The sequence below is a fragment of the Podarcis cretensis genome (assembly GCF_951804945.1).
Source record: "Podarcis cretensis genome assembly, chromosome: 17".
Classification (NCBI taxonomy): domain Eukaryota; kingdom Metazoa; phylum Chordata; class Lepidosauria; order Squamata; family Lacertidae; genus Podarcis; species Podarcis cretensis.
The window spans coordinates 13,183,169-13,203,145 of NC_137187.1; the positions used below are offsets into that span (position 1 = coordinate 13,183,169).

Consider the following 19,977-nt stretch of genomic DNA (forward strand, 5'->3'; position numbering starts at 1 on the left):
GATGAGCCGGCCCTTGTCCCAAGTAGCTGTGGTGGCAAGGGAGAATCATTTTCAAGGCCACTCCATGGCGACTGCTGTCGGCCTCCTTCCTTGGGCAGCTTGTAGCAACTCCTGGAGAGCAAGCGAAACAGACGAGAGGCTGCTGAACCTGAGGCATGTGACGTGCAACCTCTGGGGAGCAGGCAGAGGGCAGGACCATCCTGGACGAGAAGAAAGGGGGAGTTTCTTTATTTAAAATATATATTTTGTGTGTCTGTGTCTAATCTTGCCCCTTTCTAAAAAAATTTTTATGGGTGTGTGTTTTTCTCTTTGTATATCTACCAAAGAATAAAACAGAATAAAATTGAGGTTAAGGGTTTTCTCATGATGGCTGAAGGCATGTGTGCTGTGTCTCATTGGTGAAGCGGTGTAGGGATGTGGGTGGCGCTGTAGTCTAAACCACTGAGCCTCTTGGGCTTGCCAATCGGAAGGTTGGCAGTTTGAATCCCTGCAACGGAGTGAGCTCCCATTGCTCTGTCCCAGCTCCTGCCAACCTCGCTGTTCGAAAGCACATCAGTGGCAGGAAGGTAAACGGCGTTTCCACACGGTGGTCTGGTTTCCGTCACAGTGTTCTGTTGTGCCAGAAACGGTTTAGTCATGCTGGCCACATGACCTGGAAAGCTGTCTGTGGACAATCGCCGTCTCCCTCAGCCTGAAAGCAAGATGAGCGCTGCAACCCCATAGTTGCCTTTGACTGGATGTAACCACCTAGGGGTCCTTTACCTTTTTTTACCTTTTGGTGAAGCGGTGGTGGCACTTGCCCTGTTTCTGATAGGAAATGCTCTGGGGGAAAGACAAAAAATGGGGGGTTGAGGAGGGGCAGTTGGGGAGGGTGAGAAATCTTCATATTTTCATCTGAGGCATGTTGGAGGGTATGCTTCTGTACAGCGAAATACTGAGACTGACAGCCAGCGACTTCCCCTCATCTGGATTTAAGTAAGAAGACAGGCAGGTGGGGGCTGTCTGAGAGCAGAGAGGTTGGTGAGGCATGAGCCATTTGCCCTCGTGGGCCGGCCGGCTTCCACTGTCGGGCCACCAACTGTGGTAAGAAAATCACCACCTTGTTCATTAGCCAGGTGAGGAACAACCACCTGTTGAATAAACCACAGAACCAAGCAAATTATTTCCAAGTCCAGCATCCAGATTTAGGGACCTGGAGTTAATTTTTTAGCTATTGCAGCAGGACAGAGCTCACTCAACTCAGTGTGCCAGGTGAGAAGGTCTGCCTCAAGGCACTTCAGAACACACCTTATCCAAGGTATCAGTCTACCTATTGGACTTACTTACAAAATTATTAGCACCCTTCTACAAGCATTGAAGGGACACGGGTGGCGCTGTGGGTTAAACCACAGAGCCTCGAACTTGCCAATCAGAAGGTCGGTGGTTCGAATCCCTTTTTTTTTTTTTATAAATATTTTATTAAATTTTCAAAATACATAATAAAAAAGAAAGAAGAGAAAAATATAACCAACCGTTCAATAAAGCTTTTCTTATATAACTAACTGGACTTCCTCGCGTCTCCTTACCCTGCATTATTTATAATCAGAATGTCAGCAAATTATTACCTTATTTCATACCTTATTTTGTACTTTCCAAATATTATACTTCTAAATTTAAAGTAATTTTTATCAATTACTCATACCTTAAAATTAAACAAAGTATTGCCTTAAATTTTGACCTTTTCTTACTTATAACTTAATTTTCTATTTTACAAAGCCTATTTGCTGGAGCTGGTATTTTCTAAATCGTGCAAATACTTAACATTCATACAACTTATAATATTTTTGTAGATAGTCCTTAAACTTCTTCCAGTCCTCTTCCATTGTTTCTTCTCCCAAGTCTCGGATTCTGCCAGTCATTTCAGCCAGTTCCATATAGTCTATCAATTGCGTCTGCCACTCTTCCAGTGTGGGCAAGTCTTGTGTCTTCCAGTACTTTGCAATGAGTATTCTTGCTGCTGTTGTCGCGTACATAAAGAAGCTTCTGTCCTTCTTTAACACTTTCTGGCCGACAATGCCCAAGAGGAAGACCTCCGGTTTCTTAACAAAGGTATATTTAAATACCTTTTTTAGTTCATTATAGATCATTTCCCAGAAGGCTTTCACTTTAGGGCATGTCCACCAGAGGTGAAAGAATGTCCCCTCAGCCTCTCTGCATTTCCAACATTTATTATCAGACAGGTGATATATTTTTGCAAGCTTGACTGGGGTCATGTACCACCTATATATCATTTTCATAATATTCTCCTTCAAAGCATTGCATGCCGTGAATTTTATTCCGGTGGTCCATAACCTTTCCCAGTCCTCAAACATAATGTTATACCCTATATCCTGGGCCCATTTTATCATGGCTGATTTAACAGTCTCATCCTGTGTATTCCATTTAAGCAGCAAGTTATACATTCTCGACAATACCTTAGTCTTTGGTTCCAACAATTCTGTCTCTAATTTCGACTTCTCCACCTGGAATCCTATCTTTTTGTCCAATTTAAAAACCTCTTGGATTTGGGCGTAATGTAACCAATCTTGCACCTTATTCTTTAATTTCTCCAAGCTCTGCAACCTCCATTTGTCTCCAATTTTTTCTATTAATTCCCAATATTTCGGCCGGTGGTTCGAATCCCTGCGATAGGGTGAGCTCCCTTTGCTCGGTCCCTGCTCCTGCCAACCTAGCAGTTCGAAAGCACGTCAAAGTACAAGTAGATAAATAGGTACCGCTCCGGCGGGAAGGTAAACGGCGTTTCCATGTGCTGCTCTGGTTCACCAGAAGCGGCTTAGTCATGCTGGCCACATGATCCGGAAGCTGTACGCTGGCTCCCTCGCCCAATAAAGTGAGATGAGCGCCACAACCCCAGAGTCGGCCACGACTGGACCTAATGGTCAGGGGTCCCTTTACCTTTACCTTTACAAGCATTGAACACCATAGCATAGTAATACAATACAGAGGATGGCTGAGAGGAGGGAAGCTCTTTCTCCTCTCATGCTTTGCTGCAACCAACATCTAAACCCTGTAGACTAAAGGCCAGTCACCAAGGGTGGGGGTGGCTATCGTCTGAGTTGTTGTGTGACGGTTGTTACCGACTGAACATTTTGAAGTTGCCATACTATAAGCCGGAGGTCAGAGAATCAGTGCATCTCCTTCAGTTACAGTCTAGGTGGCAGAAGCTCTTGAGCAGGGGTCAGCAGACTTTTTCAGCAGGGGGCCGGCCCATTGTCCCTCAGACCTTGTGGGGGGCCGGACTATATTTTGAAGGGGGAAAAAATGAATGAATTCCAATGCCCCACAAATAATCCAGAGATGCATTTTAAATAAAAGGACACATTCTACTCATGTAAAAACACGCTGATTCCCAGACCATCTGCAGGCTGGATTTAGAAGGCGATTGGGCTGGATCTGGCCCCCGGGCCTTAGTTTGCCTACCCATGTTGTTGAGGGTTTGTGACCAGAGGAATACCTAGGACCCCCCCCCAAACCCATTTAAATGTGGGTGCCAGGGTTTGAAACTGGAGTTACCCCACACAAGGTCTGAGCTTGAACAGACCTGCAGCCCTTCCCCTGTTTGTAGCTGCATACCTATGTACATGTGTCCCTGGGCTGCAGTTATGTGAACTATTTGGTGCACACATCTCTGAACGATACACGGAAAAACGTTGTGATTACAAACAGCCTCCGCGGGTCTCCAGAGTAGCGTGCGTCTCCTTTGTTTTGCTTTCTTCGACAACCATTCCTGTTCCTTTTAAAAAAATTACATCCCACGAGGCATTTTCCACACCGGTGTTTTCCCACAAGTGTTGTATTCTGGCGATTAGTTTCTAAAAAGAGCATTGCCAGGTTTCTGAGCGTGACTCCAAGCTGCCCTTACTGGTCTCCAAGCTTCTCCCCGCTCAAAAGGCCAGGCGCACAATGATGTTTGGTGGTTGCTGGATACTTTGCACATGCTCAGAGGTGCTTCCTTTGCCATGCTAACACTCCAGGCACTTGGAAATCAATTCCAGGGCTGAGCCCCCCCCTGCCCCCCCGCTGCCTGATTCCTAAGCCCAGACTTAAACGAAGCTCAGCTCCTATAAAACCCTGCTGAGTTCAATAGGCTATGGCTGGGGAAGGCAAGATGCTGACCCCCAACATCCATCATCCCTGACCATTGACCATGCTGGCTGGGGGCTGATGGGAGTCCAACAACACCTAGAAAGCATCACATTGCCAACCGCCAGCCACTTACAGCCTTTTGCAAAAATAGCCTGTCTGGTGTTTTTCCCCCCTTAGCGTTTGAATCCAAACCTCTTGGCATTTCAGAACAAAGCTCCAAAGCTGTCTTGTCCACCTATTCTAGCATGGGCTAGAATTCTAGGAAGAGCAAGAAGCTGCAGCATGAAAAGGATCTCCCAGGAGATACGGAATAAGCTCCCTGGATCGCTAGCACTAGTGGTGACACGCGCCAGACAAAGGATCTGGCGTTCTATAAAGGAGGCAGCAGGCAGGGACCGGCAATTGGCTGGATTGTCAGGAGAGAGAGCAGCTCTTGCGTCTCAGAGCTGGGAGAGCAAAGTACCGGGAGCAGCCAGAGCGAACTTGGACTGCAGGAGAACACTTCTGCAAGATCAGCTTTGGAAAAGGTAAGTTACTTTGCTTATTATGTGTGTGTGGTTTTTCCTTCTTAGATTTATATTTTTATTTTTAAAGCATTTTAGTCTTTTATGCAACTTTCCCAAATGTGCACACATTCCCACTTTTCCCAAAACCAAAAGGCTTTGTGGGCATTGCTGGGTGGTTTCCCTGGAATGCCTTTTTAGACATCCGTGCTGAATTTGGTGCTGGGGAAGGAGTAAGAATCTTGACGGCTTCCTTTTGACACTCATCAGGTGATGGTGGCACATGGCTCCGGTTATGTCTGAAAAGGGCTGCTCCTTCACAGGTGACTAAATTCAGACCTGGAGTGAGACGGTTGTATCCTCTGCTCTTTCCCACATTGCTGCTGACATTGTGGCATAAGCACTGCAGTTAAGAGACCGGCAGTGGAACTGTTCTCATTTTGTCCGTCTGAATAACATTCCACAGCTGAGATTGCATGGAATTTGACGGGGAGGTGGGTATTATTGGGTTGTTCTCGTTTTTGTTTTTGTTTTGCGTTTTTATGTTGTGAACCGCCCTGAGACCTTCTGGTATAGGATAGTATACAAATTTAATGCATAATAATAACAATGACAATTGTGAAGAAACAGGGAATATCAACAACCGACTGAAATTCTGGAAGCTTTCAAGAGTTTAGCATTTAAAACCATGTGGTGTGTTAAAATCACGTACACCCTTGGGTGGAAAATGCCACTAAACCGGACACTTTGAGACTTCCTTTACATTCTACATGCCATTACATGCGATGTATACAACATGATAGGGCCACTTTCTTAAACCACAGCAGCCTCAACAGTTTCTGTCGTATTTATTATTGAAATATTCAGGCAACAAATTCTTATGCTTTAGCATGCAAGGTAGCTAGCTCATTATGTGTCTTGTGGAATATTTTTATAGTGTTTAATTAATACAGATTCACTCAGTGCCCCAAGAGGCAGATCTGTAGCTTTGCATTCCTTGTCTTAAGCATATACTACATGGAACTATCCTACCGAAATCTGTGGGTATGTTTCCATTTAAAGGACTTTCGATGGCATTTCCCTATAAAGTGTTTGGGAGCAGTTTGCAGGTCTTGTTGAATTTCCTCCCCTTCGAGTGTATATGACAGTGACAGCTATGAATTCCTTGCCTGGGTTGCAAGTTCTTTGTATGTGCATACATATATGAAGATAGCTTATTTAGCTATCTTTGTCAATTCTTTCCTAAACACCGTTTAAAAGATAATAACAACAGCAACAACAGAGTCCTTGGACTTTCATCCCACTTAAAATAAATACAGTGTCCAGTGGAAAACATCAGCTCAAAATGTAATTCTCTGTGGTCATATTGCAATACCCAGTGCTTTTTTTTGTGATCCTACTTTCCAATACAGAGTACCTCTTATTTTCCCTGCCCATGGCAGCTATTATGGGCTGGCACCCACAGCACATTTATCAAGGCACCTAAATTTTTATTTTTTACCCCCCAAAAAGCACGGGCAGTACCTTATTATATACAGAATTGAGTTCCATAATATATGTACGTTTTTATGATGTGGGGCAAAATCCAGATAAGGAGAAACACCTTTGAATACTGTTGACATCAGCAGGAGAGATTTAAGCACATACTTATTTCTTCCAACCTTAAAAAGGTACTTTGATATAGCTAGAATTTGCCAACACCTTTTGGCTGAAAAATCTCAGAACTGGCCCCCTCTCATCAGAAAGGCCAAACTGGATATGGGCAGAGAGAAAACTCTTTATACTTGAGCCTGTGTGTGCACACACATAGAAAACCAGCTTATAAATATTAAATATAATTAACACTATACAGCAAGCATCCCATGTGATTTAGATATTATTTTCCTTTGATGACTTGGGGGGTGGTTATTTAATTCTGGATCTGCATGGTTCCCGAATTTTAGGTGGTTATCCTTTTCGGCGATAAAATAAGAATAATGAAAAATAGAACTGCAAACCTTTGCAAATATTGGCAGCAAGGGGGTCGGGCAATCCGTTTGAGAATGTAGCATTGCGGGGAGGGAGGGGGTTAACTTGTCCTGTTCCTTATAACCGCCACCTCCCAAGCTGTTATTTGGCTTGTTAGGAAAATGTGTGCTTTTTCCTTGCAGGGCAAATAGCAGCTCGATAGGAAGAGCAGTTTGTATGCAGTGGAGGGGGAAGCAATGAACAGTCTCTGCCCCGTTGTGGCCCTATATCTGGATGCACCCCCCCCCCTCGTGCCACAGCTGTTTGTAAAAGTTCACAGAGACCAAAGAGCTATTTGCACATCCCCGTTGTCTCATTTCATTTCACCCTAAACTGGATATGATGGTGGGAAATCATTATTACTGTACTTTTTTTTAAGGCCAAATTCAACCACTGGGGATCCCCCAATGCAGTCTGAGACAGGTGCTGTGAAGGTAGGCTTAGTCCTCCCTAGCACAATTTTATTTGCCTCCTGAACTTAATAGCAGCTTCTGGGGGGGGCCTTTTAGATTAGCAAAAACATGAGATGGGAAAGGGTTCTGTGGTTCTGATCTATGTGCCTCCCCCCTCCCTGGCAGCTGCAATTTTTCCCTTTAAAAAACTGCTTTCTGTCTGTCTTTCCTTCCTTATATTTTCTGGCTATTTCTCTCTTAGATTTTACACACACACACACACACACACACACACACAGAGAGAGAGAGAGAGAGAGAGAGAGAGAGAGAGAGAGAGAGAGAGAGAATATTTAAAAATTGAATTAAATCAGGGGACAACCTTTATTTCGGAAAAAAAAAAGACTCTTGGCAATGCCTTTTCCTAAATGCGCTTTTAATTGGGGGTACTAATCTTAGGTTGTTTATTTGGCCCCCCCTTCTAATTGCTGTGTTTGGGGTAATTCTTACATAAAAGCAGACTTCATTAGCGAAACCGATGTATTACTTAGAATGCAGTCCCATAAATTTCCGTGGCGCTTAATTGCTGCATAATCACCCTGATTCAAAATTCCACAAGGGTTCTTACGCGCAACTGACTGAAGTGAATGAGGTACCCTCTGCTCACAAGGGGACTCCATGTGAATAGTGCAATATTAGCATGGTTATCGAAGCCTCTGAGCTGGGACCAGTGCTTCTAGGAATTGTATGCACCAATACTATATAATTGCGTCTCAGTATTTTTGTTTCCCTCTACTACTCAAATTAAAATGGACAAAACTAGCCCTATGTGCATTTGAAAACTGCTTTTGTTTTTTAATAAATAAATAAACAAAATAGTGTAATTTTTTAATCTTTTGGGCTTGCATACATTAATTATATTGCAGCAGTGATCTAATACATGCAGATTCAGTAAAAAAGAATAAGTTTATTTTGTTGTTCAAGTGGTCAGAAACTTCAATCTGCTTGAAAAAAATATTATTTATTATAATTCTTTTAAAGAATCCACGAAACCAACAATAATATTGAAATGCCGCTGCTTATTGGGCTGCAAAAATTCAAGAAAAGCTTTGGGTTCTGTCCAGCTCTGCTTAGAGTAGATTCACTGAAATTAAGTTAGTCATAGCTATTTACTTCAGTGTGTCTGCTCTGAGTAAATCTACCACTGGATACAACCCTCAATTCCTCTTCAGCCCATTACCTTTTTTCCAAATTGACTCAGTGGAACAGGAAAATAACAGAAAAGTGCCTCTGACCATATGCAGTGTGCATTTTCCATGTGTGCTACTGAAAAATTGCAATCAATCCTCAGGCATCTGAGATTCGAGAGCATGGCTTTAAAAAGTGGATGTTTGAGGGACATGGGTGGCACTGTGGGTTAAACCACAAAGCCTAGGACTTGCCGATCAGAAGGTCGGCAGTTCGAATCCCCGCGACGGGGTGAGCTCCCATTGCTCGGTCCCTGCTCCTGCCAACCTAGCAGTTTGAAAGCACGTCAAAGTGCAAGTAAAAATAAATAAATAAAATAAAATAAAATAAAAAGTGAATGTTTGGCTAGGTGAGCAAGCTTTGAGCACCTAGAAGTCAAGTGCTACCTTTGAAAACAGCATCCATTTTCTGTGATGGTGCTGTCTAGGAGCGCTGACTGTATGTCACGGAAGGCTTTCATTTTTTTTTTGGTTTTAGCTAGGCAGTCCATATTAAATTGCTGTTTCAATTGTTGCTTTAACAAATGGGGGCTGATTTAATCGTGTAAGGGGTTTAGTTGTTGCTGTTGTTGTTGTTGTTGTTGTTGTTGTTGTTGTAGGCTGCTTTGAAAATGAAGGTGAAGCCGGGTAGAAATATTTTCTCACACGCCTCCATTCCCACCATGGACTCACATTTCCATTGTCGAGCAAAGCCATATGCCATATATCATGAGTAGGCAAACTAAGGACCGGGGGCCGGATCCGGCCAAATCACCTTCTAAATCCAGCCCATGGATGGTCCAGGAATCAGCGTGTTTTTACATGAGTAGAATGTGTGGTTTTATTTAAAATGCATCTCTGGGGTTATTTGTGGGGCATAGGAATTCGTTCATATTTCCCCCCCAAAATATAGTCCGGCCCCCCACAAGGTCTGAGGGACAGTGGACCGGCCCCCTGCTGAAAAAAATTGCTGACCCCTAGCATAGATAATCTTCTGAAACCATTTTTTTGTGGTCCGTTTGGTTGCACGACTGTAGGTTTGGTGTGAGTACACAGAACAAAAGAAGTTGGGCAGTTTATCCCTTTGTGCTTGGAAAATCTCATTCCGGCTCCCTCGCTCAAAATGGCGCCCGGATAATACTAGAACCACATCAGCTGCATTGCTGGGGCTGTCTTTTTTTTGTAGAGCTCTAGGTTTAGGGTGCTGGTTTCCTTCACAGAACTAAGTGGGGAAGTCCGCTTCATTGATTCCTTGGCTAAGAAACACACAGCTCATAATAATATGTCCATGCCTTGCTGCTAGTGGATTAAATGTCTTTCTGCTGTGGAAAAGAATAAATGCCGTTGTCTGCACCACACAGGGCTTTGTTTATTTTAAAAATGATGTAGTATTTATTTATTATTACATCTGTATTGTGCTGTTTGTCCAGGGGGAGCTCAGAGTGGCGCAGATGGGACTATTCCTTTTTCTTTTACCAATCACAATGGGGGTGGAAAAACCACTCGAGATTTTCCAGCCCACTCCCAACTTATTTAGAACCAAGAATGTATGTTGTTAAGGGGTTAAGAGCCCACTCTATCAGTCTTAAGCATTGCAGTTGTTAAAGGCCTCCAAAATTCTGCTTCCTTGATAATACTGGGCTGCTTAGGGAGGCAGTTAGCTCCAGTTGATATTAAAAGTCTCATTTTGGATGCTTAGCAGCATCCTTCAGCCCCAGACAGCATTAAGCAGGGGCTTATGGGAATTGTAGTCAAAAACATTTGGAGAGAACCTGGTGGGGGAAGGCTGTGACTAGTAGGCATGGCCAAACTCGGCCCTCCAGCTGTTTCGGGACTACAATTCCCATCATCCCTGACCACTGTTAGCTAGGGATGATGGGAGTTGTAGTCCAAAAACAGCTGGAAGGCCAAGTTTGGCCATGCCTGGGAGTATCCACTTAGAGAATTGCAGCTAGAAACTTTGTTTACTTTCTTACGTTTGTAAGATATTTCTTCATACATTTTAAAAGAGACCTTTAGGATACATTTTGAGTCTTACTAATTAGGCGTTTGGGCATTTTTCCGTTCTGAGGGGTTATCTCATTTTTTTGGGAATCTGTTTTTAATTTGAATTTTGTTGGCTATACTAATACATACATATATCTACACATTCTAAGTTCTTGTAATTTCCCACCACAAACTAACTTGGTAACTTTTATTCACTTAATATGAGGTGAGAGGGAACCAAACTTTATTCTATTTTAAACTCTCTAACCCATTTCCAGGTTATGGTGCTTCTGTATTTGCAGTACCACTGAGGACGAAGTTTCGCACACCCTCGAAACACATTGCACTTGGAACGAACCATATTCCTTATTGCTTCGTTTGCCTAGTTGGGAAGGGAGGGCAGCGATTTGAGCTCTGCTTCAGATAGCAAAATATCCTGGGCTTCCGCCGGCCATTTATTTTGGAGCCTAAGTTTCTGTGTTACTTTTGAATTCCAAAGGCAGGTTGGAACTAGTGAATATTTCTGAAGCGGTGGAGATTTGGACTCTGAGAAAGAGCACCAACATTTTCTGACCTGGGACCCACCACCCCCTTTAACCAAACATGCAGTTCGGAACAATTTCCTTCATATTTGTATGTTGGTAGTGGTGGGTCCCAACCCACCAGGGGAAAACCAGTGTCTAGTGTCTTGGAGTAGGTTACTTGCTTCCTTTCAGGGAGTCAAGCTCCCAGTCCCAGCCAGATGAGGGCTCATGTCTATATATTGCTTTCTGTTGCAAGATCCCAGCAGCAAAAGTGTAGCACCCATCAGGAAACTTCATCTCTTATGAGATAAGACCTTAAATGGGGCTGTTTCTTTGTTCCAATACCTACTTCTCCCTTGTCCCTTGTCCAATACCTACTAGACCCTTGTCTAAATGGCTCTTTGTGGATGATGATGATGATGATGATGATGATGATAAAAATAAAATAATAATAATAATAATAATAATAATAATAATAATAATAATAATAATTTACAGTGGTACCTCCGGTTACAAACTTAATTCGTTCCGGAGGTCCGTTTGTAACCGGAAACCATTCTCAACCTGAGGCGCGCTTTCGCTAATGGCGTGCGCGCGAGTTCCTCTCACATCCAGGGGGCAAAGTTAGCTTCCAGGAGCACGTACTTCCGGGTTAGCGGAGCTTGTTACCCGAAGGGTGCACAACCAGAAGTGTTTGCAAACAGAGGTACCACTGTATTTATTTATACCCCGCCCATCCGGCTGGGTTTCCCCAGCCACTCTGGGCTGCTCCCAACAGAATATTAAAAACAGCATAAAACATCAAACGTTAAAAACTTCCCTAAACAGGGCTGCCTTCAGATGTCTTCTAAAAGTCAGATAGTTGTTCATTTCTTTGACATCTGAAGGGAGGGCGTTCCACAGGGCAGGCGCCACTACCGAGAAGGCCCTCTGCCTGGTTCCCTGTAACCTCACATCTCACAGTAAGGGAATCACCAGAAGCTCCTTGGAGCTGGATATCTTCTATTTCCTAATACATATGGAGTAGTGTGTGTGTGTGTGTGTGTGTGTGTGTGAGAGAGAGAGAGAGAGAGAGAGAGAGAGAGAGAGAGAGATATCATTGTACACAGTCCTCTGTTCACCATACTCTTAGAGATTTATTTATACAGTGGTACCTCGGGTTACATACGCTTCAGGTTACAGACTCCGCTAACCCAGAAATAGTGCTTCAGGTTAAGAACTTTGCTTCAGGATGAGAACAGAAATCGCGTGGCGGCAGTGGCGTGGCAGCAGCGGGAGGCCCCATTAGCTAAAGTGGTGCTTCAGGTTAAGAACAGTTTCAGGTTAAGTATGGACCTCCGGAACGAATTAAGTACTTAACCTGAGGTACCACTGTAATTAAGCGGGATACAAATTCTGTTAAATAAAATAAATACACTTCGAAATAAAGTATCTTGGCCCATCTTGTTGTTGTTGTTTTGGGAGATGACCTTTGGGGTCCCTTCCAACTTGACAATTCTATAATTCTATTTCTATAGCCAGTAGCTATAGAGCTGGATTGGGACCCTAATATTTTCTTAACTCTTTTCGAAGTTCAACGATGGGGATGCTAAAAGCGAGTTGAGACGTAGATATACGTCAGCTTGATCTATCTGTCCTTGATTAGACCATACACTCAATAGCTGCTGCACTCGATGTGTGAACGGACACTACTGAGAAGCCTATTGTTGGGGTGATATGGAAGGTCTGTCTGGCCAGTTGACCTGCTATGGCTTAGTCATCCATGCACCCCTTGATTCTGCCATCATAACATATGCACGATACAGGCCAGATACAAATCTAAGCTATTTATATACCCTGGAGGTCTGAATCTCTTTAAATTTTACTTGTTCGTAAGCCCTCATTCCCACTGGATTATACAGAGGTTCTCTGCTAGCCTACGAGGGTTACTGCTGCTTGAGCGGCCATTTCTTGCGTAATAAATGCACCAGAAATGCAGCTTTTGTGCAAGGAACTGCTGTGGCTGGTGATGCTTAAGCAGCCTGAATAGATTCACTAAGTGATGCTGCCCAAAGCCTTGGCTATTGAGAAACAGATCTTCATTTGTAGCTCCCTGCATTGGTTAATCTTTTGTATGGTAGTAGCCTTTGGGTGAGCTTTGTTCACCGTGTTCATTTGGGTATTTGGTGGGCCTTCTGAGGTGCTGCTCTCGATTCTAACTTGTTTGCTCAGACTTCATTCTGTGTGAAGTTTCAAAGAGGTGAAGGTAATAATCTTTCACATCTTTGTCCTATTGTTGACTTTGGTCAAATAGCTCTTACAGGTCTTTGAAACACTATGAAATATGTTTGACTGCATACAGCAGTGATATGAGTATACACACCCTGGACAACAATGTACAACTGTATAATTTCTATATTCTGGTGTGGTCAGAATCATTTTTATTCACATTTTGTACTACGCCAATAAACCCTACTGGCTGAGAAGACGTTATATAAAGCCAGACTTACTTCAAGAAATATGTATCAGATCCTTTCTTTGGGGTTCATTCTCTGACACCATTCACATAATGGCTCGTGAAGCAATTTCATTCATAAACATGAAAGCTTTTTTGTCTGAATGGACCATCCTTGCACCTAACAGACAAGAAAACCCTAAATCTCACATTTTCATGATGTTTGGACATTTAAAAGTGCCCATATGTAACAGAGCAGCTTTAAATAAGACTCAAAGCAGGGAATGTGAATCAGGCCACTTTGGATCCCGGATGTGGATCTGCTTTTATTGCATTATTATGGAATATTTACTCAAGAGATTTCTGTTTGCAAAGCTAACCTTGACAACAGACCCTCCAACATTTCTCTGCTGAAAATAGGGACGCCCTATTCAATAGTAGTAACAACAACAATAATTTTTATATCCTGCCCATCTGACTGGGTTGCCCCAGCCACACTGGGCAGCTTCCAGCATCTATAAAAACATAATAAAACACGAAACTTTTTTTAAAAAAAAAATTCTCTGAACAGTGGTACCTCTGGTTACAAACTTAATTCGTTCTGGAGCTCTGTTCTTATTCTGAAACTGTTCTTAACATGAGGCACCATTAGTGAAAGTGTGCCTCCCGCTGCGCACACACCTCTGGCATGCGATTTCTGCTCGCATCCCGGGGCAAAGTTCGTATCTGGGAGCAACTACTTCTGGGTTAGCGTAGCTCATAACCCAACACATGCGCAAGCAGAAGCATTCGTATCCAGAGGTACCACTGTGCAGGGCTGCCTTCAGATGTCTTCTAAAGGTTGTGCCTCTGGACCTCCTTGGCTCAGAGGTCACATAACTCCATTTCCCCCCAACATTTCTCCAATGAAAATAGGGGCATCCTAAGGGAAAGCGGGACATTCTAGGGTCAAATTAGAAACTGGGATGGCTTCTGTAAATCTGGGACTGTCCCTGGGAAACAGGGACACTTGGAGGGTCTGAGGCAAAAGGATTCAAAATACAGCTCCCTGAGGTAGGGCTAAGAAGACGTTTTAAGGTGAAGCAAATAGACAAGAGCAATAATCCCATGACACTTAACCACAACTGAACATGGTGGAATTTCTGAGTAAACATGCTTAGGATTGGGCTGCATGTTGGGAGGCTGTAAATAAATAAATGTCCCACCTACAAACTGGGAGTCTGTCAGCTATTTGAAAAGGATTCCTTGGGTGCATGGGGGCCTCTGTTTGCTGATCTTGTACAAATGTCAGAGAGACAAGGATGCATTTTGAAGCATTCCATCTAACGGAGAAACCCACAAAGGTCGCTATTTGCACACAGAGCTTGTGCTGACAAAAGCAAGAGAGCAAAAGAAAGGAAGAGGGCAACTCTGGCTATCCTTTCACAAATATTGCTGCTCCCCTTGGAGTGATCTGCTAATGGGGCGCTAGTGACCTTTGGTCTACAGGAACATTTCAGGCCTGTACAAAGCAGAAGTGAAATACAGAGGCACTGGGTTTGCAGTCGGACTCTAGGTTTGAGCTATCTTATTGAAGGGTTTAGGGACGCGGTTGGTGCTGTGGTCTAAACAACAGAGCCTAGGGCTTGCCAATCAGAAGGTCGGAGGTTCGAATCCCCGCAAAGGGGTGAGCTCCTGTTGCTCGGTCCCAGCTCCTGCCAACCTAGCAGTTCGAAAGCACATCAAAGTGCAAGTAGATAAATAGGTACCGCTCCGGCGGGAAGGTAAATGGCGTTTCCGTGCGCTGCTCTGGTTCGCCAGAAGTGGCTTAGTCATGCTGGCCACATGACCTGGAAGCTGTCTGCGGACTAAGGCCGGCTCCCTTGGCCTATAGAGCGAGATGAGCACGCAACTCCAGAGTCGTCTGCGCCTGGACCTAATGGTCAGAGATGCCTTTACCTTTACCTTTCTTGAAGGGTTTTTAAAAAAATGTTTACTTCTATCCTCTGGCTGCAGTTCAGCTAGTCCTTTCATGATGACCTTTACACTTTTCTCTTCCTCTAGTTCTGCCGGTTCTTGAGAATGACCAGAAAGATCTTCACCAACAGCAGGGAGAGGTGGAGGCAGCAGAACGTCAACAGCGCATTTGCCAAGCTGAGGAAGCTCATTCCCACCCACCCTCCGGACAAAAAGCTCAGCAAGAATGAGACCCTCCGCTTAGCCATGAGGTACATCAACTTCCTTGTCAAGGTGCTCGGGGAACAAGGCCTGCAGCAGCCAGGGATGAATCCACGGGGAAGGATACTGGGACTGTTCCAGCCAAGTCCAAGTTTGGAAAGCATGGAAGACTTGACTCTGATTGAAGACTCTGAGGTCCCTTCTCCCAACACAAGCAGCAATGCTCCAGAGTGTTGGTCAGAGGCATCGTCTCCGTGATGTGCTGTTTGTCGGGGCTATAGCCCTCCTGGTAGTAATTTGATAGTTTCCCTTCTTTATACAAGTTGTGGGTTGTCTGCCTATGTACAGTATTTATATATATATATCTTTTGCTCTTTTAACGAATGTATTTTGTGTAACGGTTTCTTTGGGAGATGCTAATTTTCAGTACTTAAAAAGAGGGATATCAAATCTCTGGAAGTTGATCAGGATTCCAACAGCTCTACTTGCCACAAAGTGCTTTGATCTCAAGGCCAAGGATCTGTGATACAGTCCACAGAAAACTACACATGATGCATTGGTGAGAGTTATTGGAGCCAATAGCTGGTGACTGAGCAGCAACGTAACTTCTAGGCCCAGTTCATACAATTATTGGGCTGTGGAGCCAGTGTGGTGTAGTGGTTAAGAGCGGTAGTCTCGTAATCTGGTGAACCGGGTTCGCTTCCCCGCTCCTCCACATGCAGCTGCTGGGTGACCTTGGGTCAGTCACACTTCTTTGAAGTCTCTCAGCCCCACTCACCTCACAGAGTGTTTGTTGTGGGGGAGGAGGGGAAAGGAGACTGTTAGCCGCTTTGAGACTCCTTTGGGTAGTGATAAAGCAGGATATCAAATCCAAACTCTTCTTCTCTTCTTTTCCGTGGTGGAGTGAGTCCTCTCTACCTTGTGTCCTACAATGTGTGGCATGAGGGCTGCATATGATCTCCTCTTACCTTTCCTAAAAGGAAAGAAACACTTGAGTTGGGCCACTGCAGAGAAACGCTGTATGAGGAAAAGCTTCACGTCACACATTACTGGAGGCTTGTGGAAGCAAGGGCTGCAAGCCCATTTCTTCACTTCTGAGTAATGTATACTGAAGGTTGCTGTTTGTATTATTTACAATGAAACATAAATAAGACTACATTATATTTCACCTACTTCTCTGACATTCATCAAAGGCACTATTCCCCAAACTTGTTGATTTACAGAACAATCCTAAGCATTTCTACTCAGAAGTAAGTCCTACTGAATTCAATGGGGCTTACTCCCAGGCTTGTATGGTTAGGATTACAACCTAAGGCACCCTTTTTAATGGATTAAAACTGGTTGTACAATTCAGGGCCAGACTAGATGTGACATATGATGAATGCTTTCTGTTTTATTTACTAAAACAGCAGCATTGGATACCCTGAACCAGATCGGAACAGTGGTGTTGGGGGAGAGCTCTTAAATCTGAAAGAAGGCTCTCAGAAAGCAGGTTGCTTTCTGGGGGCAAATAGCAGCTTTAGAGGTGCCCCCTCCCCAAACTGGACTGAGACAGCAGTGGCGGCAAAAGGTTAATGCTAGCAGTCCACTGCAGCCCACCGTGGTTCTTACTTGTACAGTGGTACCTTGGTTCTCAAACTTAATCCGTTCCAGAAGTCCGTTCCAAAACCAAAGCGTTCCAAAACCAGGGTGCGCTTTCCCATAGAAAGTAATGCAAAATGGATCAATCCGTTCCAGACTTTTAAAAACAACCCCTAAAACAGCAATTTAACATGAATTTTACTATCTACCATTGATCCATAAAATGAAAGCAATGAACAATGTACTTCAGTCACACAATCAATCAATCAATCAATCAGTAGCTGGACTGGGTTCCACACAGTCACACACAAAAAGAGCCGCAAAAACAAAACGCAAAATAAATAGCCAAAACAGACAGACCTCACTGTAACTCAAATCGGAAGCATAATACAGTACTCAAAAAGAGTTCGCAAACCGGAACACTTCCAGGTTTGCAGTGTTTGGGTTCCAAATTGTTTGAGTACCAAGGTGTTTGAGAACCAAGGTAACACTATATGCAAATAAATACATAAGCAGTAATCATGTGAATAATGTAACATAATATCTAATCTGGCTTCACTCTTACACCGAAAAAGGTTAACTTTTCAGAGTAGGTGTAGGTGAATTGCCTGCCTATGTAGGATCTCCCCTGCCCTCAGTGTTTCTGCATGAGTAGCCAATTTGAGCAGCCACCCGATCGATCGTCTTTTCAGTTGCAAGGGGCGGCCCCTTCTGAGAGTGTATGCCTGCGCTGAGAAGAATGGGCTGGATGATCCAATCCCATCTGCAGAAGGGGCACAGTGGAGTTAATATCCCCCTTCCCCAGGAGGCAGATTGGAAGGAGGCAAAGCTGGGAGCGGTAAATCATGCAAGAGACACAACTAGCAGCCTTCTCTGTGTGAGAGCATTTTGAGCCCACACAGAAATTTCTGAGGATGTAATTGTGTGATTTTGGGCGGCATACTTGTGTATGTCCCTATGCACACTTCGAGAATGGTTGGACTAAAGTGTTAACTCCTCCAGCCAAGTCAATGAAATAGAAGTATTTCATTTAATTTTAACTGCATCTTTCATTATTATTATTTTTTTAGAAAAGTTGCCACTCAGCCCTTAATTATCCTGAAGAGGAGAAGAAGATATCTCCTCAAGGAGAATCTGCCACTTGGGGAAAAAAACCACTAGCCACTAATAGTGTTTCCCCATTATTATGATTATCTTTAAAACATCTTTTAAAATGCTTATTTTGTTACACCTGCCTGCTTCTAGATAAGTTGAAGCTTTGGGATGTTTCTCCTCTTTCCTTCCTTTTTAATTTTTTTTATTAAATCTTTACTGAACACATTTCACAAAATTATACAGCAATATACTATATTACAATTTATATCCCACCCCATTTTTTTTAAAAAAAAGAATGCAAGAAGTTTAAAGGGACCTAAAATAGACTTCCAAATGTTCTCAGAAAACCCTGAATTACACTTGTTATATTTTACACAGTATCATACTATTATATTATTTTCATAAATCTTTTTGATAAAGAAATAATTCTCCTCTTTCCTTCCTTTCACTGGCTACTGCAATGCCTTCACACGCTTTCTTGTGTACATACCTCATGTAAAGCACTTTGCACACTGTAAAGTGTTCTGGGGACTATTGATTATAAATGTGGCTGTCGCCGGCCTTTTAAATCTATTTATTTATCTATTATCCAGGTTTATTTTTTATTGTGTGTGTTTTTTTAAACTGTTCATCTTAGGAAGATGCTCACCTTCTTAACAAACATTTGTAAAGTTTTAAAGCTTATTAGGGGAAAATCAATATTCATTCATTTGTTTCCAGTATTCATACACTGCATTTCAAGAGCAAAGCTCTCTTGAGGCGGCTTACAGAAACATTCGAAATCATAAAACATAAAGCCCTTTCATTACAAAACTTTAAAGAAAAAGAAAAGCAGTTTAAAAACAGGATAACGGCTCAGCACGGCAATTCAGATCAGATTAGAATCAAAAACAGAAACAGTTTAAATGTAATGAAAGACTTTATAGAATTAAAGACCAGTCTAATTGCTACGTGTTCCAAACACTTGCCCCTCAACAGGCAATTGCATTCTCTGTGTTGAAGTTTCCAAACCATTTTGAAAGACAGCCTCATATAGAATGCATTACAGTGGGCTAGTCTGTAACCAGGACGTAAACAAGTGAGGGAAGATATTTTTTCTCTGGAGGTTCGTAGCTGGCAGAGCAGCTTGAGCTGCTTTGAGCATCCCAGTCACTGATTCTGTCACCTGTGCCTCCATAGATAGCTCTATTTGTAGGAGGAAACAGCCCCCGCCCCCAAGCTGCAAACTTGCTCTTTCAAGGAGACTGCAACCCATCCTAAACCACTTGCATCTCCCCATCCAGATTGGCTGGCTTCCTGTGCCATAGGTGGTCAAAGCCTCAGCTTCTTCATGTTCCTCCACCTCAAAACCATTTGCAGGTACCCACTGAGGATTTCTACAGTCCCCCTGGGATCAGTACAGTGGTACCTCGGGTTACAGATGCTTCAGGTTACAGAGGATTCAGGTTACAGACTCTGCTAATCCAGAAATAGTACCTCGGGTTAAGAACTCTGCTTCAGGATGAGAACAGAAATCGCTGTGCAGCGGCGCGGTGGCAGCGGGAGGCCCCGTTAGCTAAAGTGGTACCTCATGTTAAGAACAGTTTCAGGTTAAAAACGGACCTCCAGAACGAATTAAATTCTTAACCCAAGGTAAAACTGTAGTAATAATGATAATTTATTATTTATACCCTGCCCATCTGGCTGGGTTTCCCCAGCCTCTCTGGGTGGCTCCCAACCGAATATTAAAAACACAATACAGCATTAAACATTAAAAACTTCCCTAACCAGGGCTGCCTTCAGCTGTCTTTTTAAAGTAAGGTAGTTATTTATTTCCTTGACTTCTGATGGGAGGGCGTTCCACAGAGCAGGCGCCACTACCGACAAGGCCCTCTGCCTGGTTCCCTGTAACCTCACTTCTTGCAGGGAGGAAACCGCCAGAAGGCCCTCAGAGCTGGACCTCAGTGTTCT

At 43.4% G+C, this 19,977-nt stretch overlaps 1 protein-coding gene across 1 annotated transcript; it reads left to right on the plus strand.

Annotated features, from left to right (window-relative positions):
- The first annotated feature begins 4,302 nt into the window (after positions 1–4,302).
- Positions 4,303–17,302, plus strand: TAL2 (TAL bHLH transcription factor 2). Its single transcript, XM_079959898.1, has 2 exons — positions 4,303–4,652; positions 15,238–17,302. Exon 2 carries the CDS (start codon positions 15,256–15,258, stop codon positions 15,607–15,609), a length of 354 nt encoding a protein of 117 aa, XP_079816024.1. The 5' UTR covers positions 4,303–4,652; positions 15,238–15,255; the 3' UTR covers positions 15,610–17,302.
- Positions 17,303–19,977: the final 2,675 nt, after the last annotated feature.

What these genes read in the sequence shown, in the direction of transcription:
- TAL2 (XM_079959898.1), top strand. Translation starts at nt 15,256, where the DNA reads ATGACCAGAAAGATCTTCACCAACAGCAGGGAGAGGTGGAGGCAGCAG.